Source organism: Cicer arietinum, chromosome 7 (genome assembly GCF_000331145.2).
Source record: "Cicer arietinum cultivar CDC Frontier isolate Library 1 chromosome 7, Cicar.CDCFrontier_v2.0, whole genome shotgun sequence".
Lineage (NCBI taxonomy): Eukaryota > Viridiplantae > Streptophyta > Magnoliopsida > Fabales > Fabaceae > Cicer > Cicer arietinum.
This window is the reverse complement of record NC_021166.2, coordinates 10,615,571-10,624,343: the sequence shown is the minus strand read 5'-3', so window position 1 is coordinate 10,624,343 and position 8,773 is coordinate 10,615,571. Positions and strand designations below refer to the sequence as shown.

General features: G+C 33.0%; 1 protein-coding gene across 1 annotated transcript; it reads right to left on the bottom strand.

Annotated features, from left to right (window-relative positions):
* Nucleotides 1-3,079: 3,079 nt before the first annotated feature.
* Nucleotides 3,080-8,524, bottom strand: LOC101503284 (FAM10 family protein At4g22670). Its single transcript, XM_004515724.4, has 11 exons — nucleotides 8,171-8,524; nucleotides 8,019-8,058; nucleotides 7,771-7,914; nucleotides 7,581-7,668; nucleotides 6,528-6,608; nucleotides 6,350-6,414; nucleotides 5,909-6,049; nucleotides 4,890-5,006; nucleotides 4,510-4,785; nucleotides 4,292-4,349; nucleotides 3,080-3,412 (listed from the first exon to the last, which is right to left on the bottom strand). The coding sequence occupies exons 1-11, from the start codon at nucleotides 8,278-8,280 to the stop codon at nucleotides 3,315-3,317; spliced, it is 1,218 nt and encodes a 405-aa protein (XP_004515781.1). The 5' UTR covers nucleotides 8,281-8,524; the 3' UTR covers nucleotides 3,080-3,314.
* Nucleotides 8,525-8,773: the final 249 nt, after the last annotated feature.

Here is an 8,773-nt window from a genome sequence, read left to right as displayed (position 1 = left end):
GCAATGTTGATGATGTTGAATTCATTGAATGATTTTGTCTATATTAGATCAAAATAAATCTAAACAAAACGAACATCGTAGCGAAATAGAAAATTAAAACGTCACACTTAGTTGACAAGATAGTAGAAAAACACAAAGAAAAAATAATTTATGTGAAAATCATTTTTAGGTAAAAGAATTGAGAGAAAAAAAAAAGTTGATGTAGATGGATAATTTCAAATAACAAATATGATTTTAAATTACCTCTCTTCTATTAAGAAGAAGATAAAGATAAAAGAGAGGTGGAGAGAATGAAAGTCCAACATGTTTTTCTTAAAAAAAATGAATTTCAAAATAAAATGAACAAAAACTTATAGAAAATGAGCATCACAATAAAAATTAAAAAAACTCATCACCCAAACAAACTCAACTACCTACAAAACCACAGTGGCCAAAACTCCATATAAACCGATGCAAAAACGACCAAAATTAATTGGACCTCTAAATTGAACACTCTATTATAGATGATTTGGCAAAATCGGACTCGAATTCATCCGTACCCAATTGATGTTCAACCCTACATATTACCTCGGTGGTTCTATAATATATATGGTCTATATACATCAATTTTTTATAATCAACAATTTCTTATATTTTATCCATAAAGTAGTTTTTATTAAAGAGGTGAAACATTTAAGAGTATTTTGATAAGGAAATAATTATAATATAACTAAAATTTTGTAATTAATTACATCTAAAATTACTAATCTATTACATCAATTTGAGAAGGTAAACTGCGTAATTAGTGAGTAATGCAGTCGTCACAAAGAGGAAAACTACGCAAACGTACATCCACGGAAAACTGGCGTGACTAATTAAAGTTGCACTTAGTGCTAATAGCTTCCGGTGTGTTAGTGCACTCTCTTATAGTCCTGTGCATGCTTGAGAAGGTTTTCTACTATCTATTTTTTCAACTCAGTGAAAGATTTGGCCTAGAGTTCAAACCAATTCACCAAAAATTTCAACAACGTAATCGTAGCAAGGCTGACTCCATTTTACTGAAGAAAAAAAATTAATTTTAATTAAAATATATTTTTATGTCATTTTATACTTATCAATTACTTCAACCAATCAACTAGTTTATTTATTTATTGATGTAGGTTAACTCATCCACTATATATTATCAAATATAATTCAGAAAAAATCACTATAATCTAACTTATAAAGTATCCACTATTTTTACCAAATTTATGTAATTAGATGGTTATGAATCAACAAAAACTTAACAATACGTTTAAATTTTAGCATAGCTCATATATGGTCTGAATTTTTTGACAATAACATTTACAATGGACAACAATTAAACTTTTAATTTATTCATCAATTGAATGGTTGATTTTCCACCCTTTTTCGTAGTGAACTCCATAATCAAAGTTCAAAATAGATCATCATAATGTAGCAGTTGAGACTCTTTATTTTAGAGACTCTCTTTCTTTATACACTTGGACTTGGTCAATAGTAATGGAGAGCCACATTTCATATTCAACAAGCTAAATAATAAGTTAGAAAATATACGTCTATGTCATAAAAGGTCTTCAAATGCGAAATACATTGTTGAACTAAAGCGGCGAACCCCATAAACAAAATTAGAAAGACTTGGAGAAAAGGGTGACATTGCGAAAGCAATGTTTTGAGTTAGATGGGTCACCCAAATAGACATTCTAAGAGATGTAATGTAATGAGAAGAAACATGCTTCAAACTGGTTCTTCGTGTGATGATTACTTTCTAAGCAATGTTCGTATGACTTTGAGAGTGTACGTGCAAACATCCAATGGTTCACGAATCGTTTTCCCCGTAAAACCCGAATTGGGGAAATTTACTTTTATTTCTTTAATCAATATCCCTTATGACACTTGTTAATATGACTTTAAATTATTTAATTTGAAATAAAGAAGAAAAAAAAGTCAAAAACAAATGGATCTTACGATGATTCACTTGACCAACCCAAGTTAGTAAAGCAATAGCTTAGAAAAATTACTTTTCTCAAGTGTATTTAGATTTTAAAAAATAAAATATTAAAATATAATAAATGTAAGACCTCTCAAATATAGACATCGACATATTAAACTAAAATAATTTACATCTCAAAAAGATAAAAATGAAAGTATAATAAAATATTATTTGAAGTATTAAAAAGTCATTTATTTTATTTTTTATCAAAGTTTTAATTTAGAGTTTATTTTAGACCTTAGTTGGGCCGGTCTTGCTTCTTTTTTATCTAGTTCATGACAATCAAAATTCATATTGGAAGTACAAAACATGGCTAGACAGCATGAACATAAGACATTGAGTTTTGGTGGTTACTCATTACTTCCAATGTTAAAAAATATGTAAAAAACTACTAGTGATTTGAAACTTTTTGATGATATCATTAATCTCATTTTTTACTACCAAACTAATGTTTTATAATATCACATCCCAAAATTTGAACACCAAACAAATTTAGGTTGGATGAACATGGCGCTTGTGGTTTGTATCCAAAACATGGAGTTCATTACTCTTATCCTGTGCACCAAAACTTTACTTGTTTTACCAGAGACACTGCACAAACTAATTGCAAAAAATGCTTTAGATGACTAACTAGATCAACTTTAGGATGATCTAAATTAGTCTTCAATTCTGGAAGGTCAAAGACTATAAATGGTCAGCCATGTTCATTCACACACAAACATCCAATCAATATTTAACTAAATAAACTTTTTGAGCAATTCATCAACTTTAAGATTATCACCAATTTTTTCTATTTCTCTTAATTTAATTTAAAATATCAAACGCTAATAACCTAAGAAAAAGTTTCACAAAATTAATCTATATGGGATATGTATTTCACAAATCGCAATAATCAATTGTCTTCAAAAAAACAACACCTATTTATAAAATTTATTTAGTATTTATTAAATTAATATGTATAGCATTAAACTAAGTAACATACTGCATAAGACAAAAAAAGGAATTAAATTGTTTTAGACCTGGTCATTGCAGCACTAAAAAAAACTAACATTCTTTATTTTCTAAATCAGAAAGATGACGACTTCATCATTGATTCAAATTCAATCAGTAGAACCGTATATTGCTGATAAATTAACAAGAACAGGAGCGATAAGCACCTACAAAACAGGCCTTGCAAAACGTAATGGTTTCATGATATATCATTACAGTCAATATCATTAACATCAAATACTTTAAAAAAAAAAAACATTAAACACTTTTTAAAAAAACATTAAATACTTAAAGAGCAGAGGCCTACAATTCTGAAATTTCAAACTAGAAGTGTTCACTGGGCACCTCCAAATTTGCTCATCATTTTCGCAATTACAGGGGCGACCTTGGGATTTGCTTGATGCTTCGCCAAATTAGCAGGGTTTTTCATAACTGCATTCAACCAAAAAAGAGAAAAGAATGAAAATGCAATAATTGATGATTAACAAATTAAGTCTTCCTAGGAATGACCAACAAACTAAAATGGGGAATTCGTGTCTTTTCCAGTGACAAGACAGATAAAATGGGTATATAACTATATATACAGCAATATGTCAAAAGTGATATGGCTAACGTCCAACTTCCTATTAAACATTATGTTTCCTAACATAGTATTTGGTTAGAAGAAGATGAGAGGGATGGAAAGGGAGGAGAGCACATCAGCATAATTCCCCTAAAGTAATAACTTGTGGAAATCATGTTAAACAAGATCACCGAATTTCACTTTGTAAGGATAGATAAGGTGGTGTCAGGTAGGGACCATTTCCATTTTTCAAAAGAAGTGAATAGCTCTATTGCTAAAGTTTATATTTTTAGAAATGGTATACTTTTATGCACCAAAAAACTTTAGTAATAGAGTTTTCCATTTCTTTTGATAAATGAAATGGAACCAATTTTGTTTTACTCGGTCATCATCATCTGAAAAAATGGCATTTGCCCTTCAACTACATGCAATATTGGTTATGATGTTAAATCCAGTATTTTTTAGTTCCAATAAGGATATAAAGCTGGTATTTTTCTCGTTCTTATCAGCTATATTCCTTCGAGAAAATGGCACTTCACTTCCAATTCCAAACAATAGTAGTTCTGTAGTTGTGATGGTAAATCCAAAATTAAAAAGGGAAAAATAATAGCACTTTAGATTGCAATTTCAATCAAGTTCAAAGCTTATGAAAATCCATGCTTTGACACGTAAAATAAGTTGACATGGAAAAAAAAAAAAGAAAAATAAGTCATTAATGGAAATAGAATAGAGCTAGAACAGATAATTACCATCTTGAAGAGCAGCCATGACCTCTGGATCACTAAACGCCGACATCAGATCAGGGTCCTGAGAAACATGTCAAAGAACAATTGAAATCAAGGCTAAACATGAGAATGTGTGATCATGTGTGTGTGTGTGTGTGTGTGAGAGAGAGAGAGAGAAGGGTGAGAATTTTCTTATAGCAGTTCAAAAACACAAAAAAGCATCAAAATCCAGATTTACATACATTTAAGATTTTGCTGAAGTCAACATTTCCAGGCACCCCTCCTGGCATGCCCCCAGCCCCAGGAAAGCCACCCGGCATTCCACCAGCTCCAGGGAAGCCACCTGGCATGCCGCCAGGAAACCCACCAGGCATGCCACCGGGAAATCCACCTGGCATACCGCCAGGCATACCCCCAGGAAACCCACCAGGCATGCCACCAGGAAATCCACCAGGCATGCCTCCAGGATTTCTACTTGAAGATGATTGTTCTTGCTTTTTGGCCTTCTCATATGCAGCCTGGAATATATATCAAGTTAGCAACAGCTAAATCAATTATCACATGCATACAACATTATGTGGCATGCTTTTTTTTTCAGCGTGTCCACATCATAATTGAGAACCTGAGCTTCAGCACGGCGACGTAGCCTCTCACGCTCATTTTTTTTTTCTTCTCTTTCCTTGCGCAACCTATCATACTTCCGCCGGTGTTCCTCAATCTTGTGGGCATTTGGTTCAACCTAGACAATCCAGAATTTACAATGAGATACCAAATAAATCGAACCATAAAACACAACTTATTGCCCTTGATGCATGTACATAGCATTCCTAAAACGGAATATTTCACTTTAAAGAAGGTTGCAAGTGTCAGGTAAGGCAAGTGACAATCAGAAGAATCAATAAGCACACTAGCTAAGGAGCACTTGTACCTCAAACAAACTTTTTGGAGTATGTAATTTCAGATAGTAGGGAAAATACAAATAAAAATTACCAACTTGAAAAAAAATATGATGTTACTCAACAAGTTCATTTTTTCACTATGCCCATATCTCTCTTTAATCTGATCATTGTTTCCAGAAAATATCTTCAAAAGATATTGTAAAAGATTATGCCGAACTTTAGTAGCCTGCACAAACTTTTGCTCATTTCTGAAGTAGCCAGATGCTGAAAGTTTCATACCATTGCCATCTTGATCCTCCTAGATGTACTTCGCAATGTCACTTTCTCGTGTATATTTTCCTTTGCAGGCTACTAAAGTTCGGCATAATCTTTTACCTCATTCTTTATTAAAGTATATCATGTTGGCATTCTTGTTTGGTACCAATGTTATCTACAAATACATTTCTTGTTTCATATAGATCTCAAGACAAATTTTAATATTCAAATAGTTCATTTAAGTCTTTAGAAGAAAAAAAAACTATTCTCAAAATTTCATTTATACTATTAACCATACCATGTCATTATCAATTTTTAAGGATGCATACCAGTGTCCTGTAATTGACAGGTGAGGTAATTCTAAATGCAACATGGTGGGCTTTAGCCATACTCAAATAAGCATTATTTTTGTACTTATCAATTATCACAGTCCACAATAGCTTGACAAATATCTCCTTTAAATTATACCAGGGGAAAGAAAACAAACCTTCTTAAGAACTGCACTTATTTCCTCATCGTAGTCTATATTTGAAGCCACGTGGAGATCCTTTGCAGACTCTGCCCACTGACCAAGCATTGCTCGAGCTATACCACGTGACTTGTATCCTTTAGCAGAATCAGGATTAATCTGGAGAGAGAAATAGAATATAAAAAGCATTGACTGCATATCAGATAGCAGCAACATACACATAATAAAGTGCTCTGACAAATCTAACATAATGGATTGAACATTATGACCATTTAGTAATGTGAAAAGTCAGGCATTTCTCATTTTTTAGATAAGATTTCTTCAAAGAACCACTGTCCTTTTGGAACATAATGCAACATGAACATTAAACATGCACTCCACATTCAACGGTCTATTTTAAGTCAAGCAAGGATAGAATTAAGTTTATTATGTTGAGCAATGGAGAAGAGAGAGTATAACCTCTAAAGCAGCATTTGCATCACGGATTGCGGCGTTGGGTTTCTTCATTTTGATGTAAACAGTGGCTGCATATGATATGAAAAACATATAAAATGAGCGTTCACCTTGGGCAATAAGAACAACAAAACTAGAGTATGTATGTAAAAATTTAAAAACAAACAATCAAATCAAGTCATACCTCTGGTCGCATACATTATGGCAGAGGTAGGATTGAGTATAATTGCCTCTGTCAAATTCTCAATCGCCTCCTCCAACTTACCTGCATTTCAAAGCCACATGAGGTTAAATCACAATCTCATTGTTATGAACACCATTGTTAATTGCAAATTAGGCTGATCAAAGAAGCAATGTGGTTTCTTTGCAGTGAAAGTTACCCCTTTTTAATATCATTCCATGACATTGTTTCCAACTGTTACATCCAGTGGCAAAACTTGTCCGAATTTTTTTAGGGGGCCAAAAAAATTCAAAAATATATTCAAAGTGCATGAACAGGTATAAATCAAGTTCCTTAATTTTAATTTTATACAGAGAATAGGTATATATTACTTATGAGTTGTTTCATAATTCATGTTACATTGTGGAAAGGTGGGAGGAGTTTGACGTGAAAGTAAAATGAGGATGTAAAGCATCAAACTCTAAGTGTTTAGCATTGATTTCAAGATCATAAATCACACAAAGAAGCATGCCTCTAGCATTAGAGATGGTTCTAGACTCAACACAAGAGGTATCGGTTACGCTGCACCAGACAGATGTACAAGCATTCTCGTAGATGACACAGGGTTGAAAGCTGATACTTTTGTTCTTGAAGTCTACAACTAGATTCCTTCCCACCTACTAGTACTTATCACTAGCAGTCAGGGTTTACAACTTCAGCCACTCAAAAATTGTAACATTTACTGTTTGAAGGTTAAAACATTTTCATCCCTTCTAAAGATCACAGGCCTAGAGTTTTATAATAAGGTTCAGGAGCCCACGACCACAATATGAGCCACAAAATTAAAGTTTTAGATGTATCTGCGAGTGCAACACTCCTACAATTGAGTCCATATCCACAATTCTTAACCGCAGTTCTCCAAGATATAACCTTAAAACCTAGCCCAACCATAGATTCTTTTTTTTTTCTCGTGAATTATTAGTGTATCCATCCACCTCCAAAAAATAACAACAAAAATAGAATTAAAAAACCACATAGTAATTACCATTTTATTATTCACTTCACAAAAAATGTTACCTTCGGAAATGGCTTCCATAGCTTTAGCTTTAGCCAACTGAGAAGACTCACGACTCTCTTCAGTGACCTCAACAGAGGAATCACCCATCTGAAAAAAGACATGCATTCACCTTAAATAAAAGCTCAAACACAGCATAAATCAACTACACAAAAAAATTGAAATAAAAAATCACAAAAAAAAAAAAAAAACCTTCTGTGGAGGATCATCATCAGGCTCAACAGTTTCACCGTCAAGTTCAACATCAGATTCAATAATTTCATCTTCCTCTACTTCCTCCACCTTCACTTTTTCTTCCTCAACGTCTTCAATATCATCGTCGCTCTCCACCGATTTCTATAGCACACAAAACACATCACAATGCATCAATAAACATTTTCAATTAAATATTAAAAATAATAATAAATAAATAAAGGAAACAGTGATGATTTGTAGGGTACCGATTTGGAGTAAGCAGACTCAGGAAGTTTGGCATCGAGACTGAAGGGAATGAACCAAAAACAACAGAAAAGCAGAGTATATAGGGTTAGTAATTGACTGAAAGAAGCGTGAATTGAAATAGAAATGTTAGTAAGGAATGGACGAAATTAACCTTTCGAGGTAGTCGCGGAAAAAGGAGAGTGAAGGATCGGAGAGGGTTGAAGGATCGGACTTGCACTGTTGGATGAAAAGCTTCAATTCTTTCAACTTGGAGGGGTCCATTTTGGTGTGACTGCGGCGCGGCGTGGTGTGTATTGCTTTGTTGGGTTCAACTGCTTACTTAAGTTACGAGACAAGGTCTAGAGTTTTCTTCACAGAAGCCAAGCGAAATGAACTCAAGTGCTTCTAGTATCTTCTATCGGAAATGTCCTACTCCATATAAGTTAAGCGCCGCAGTAAATACTAATCCGCACCCCCCCTAATTTTAGTGGACTCTCGGTTTCGTTTGCTACAAGGAATACGAATTAGGATTAATGATTACGATGGGTCTCTCGGTAGGTAGATGTATTCTATTTATATTTGTTTATCTATTTGTCTCAAATATTTCATGGTGCTACCTAAAATTTATAATAATAAATGGTATCTTATGGCTTAAAAGATTGATATTTCATCGAGCTTTTTACTAAAATTTTATCTAAAAAGTTAGAAATTATTTTTGTGATTCAGCTAAAATAAAAAGATTAAAATTATAATTAAGTTAATTTTTTATAATTCA

Excerpts from the sequence above, each read along its gene's own strand:
- LOC101503284 (XM_004515724.4), bottom strand. The coding sequence starts at position 8,280 with ATGGACCCCTCCAAGTTGAAAGAATTGAAGCTTTTCATCCAACAGTGC. Across the intron at positions 7,915-8,018 it reads AGTCTGCTTACTCCAAATCG|AAATCGGTGGAGAGCGACGA; the intron begins GTACCCTACAAA and ends TGTGTGCTATAG. Across the intron at positions 6,415-6,527 it reads CATAATGTATGCGACCAGAG|CCACTGTTTACATCAAAATG; the intron begins GTATGACTTGAT and ends TATCATATGCAG.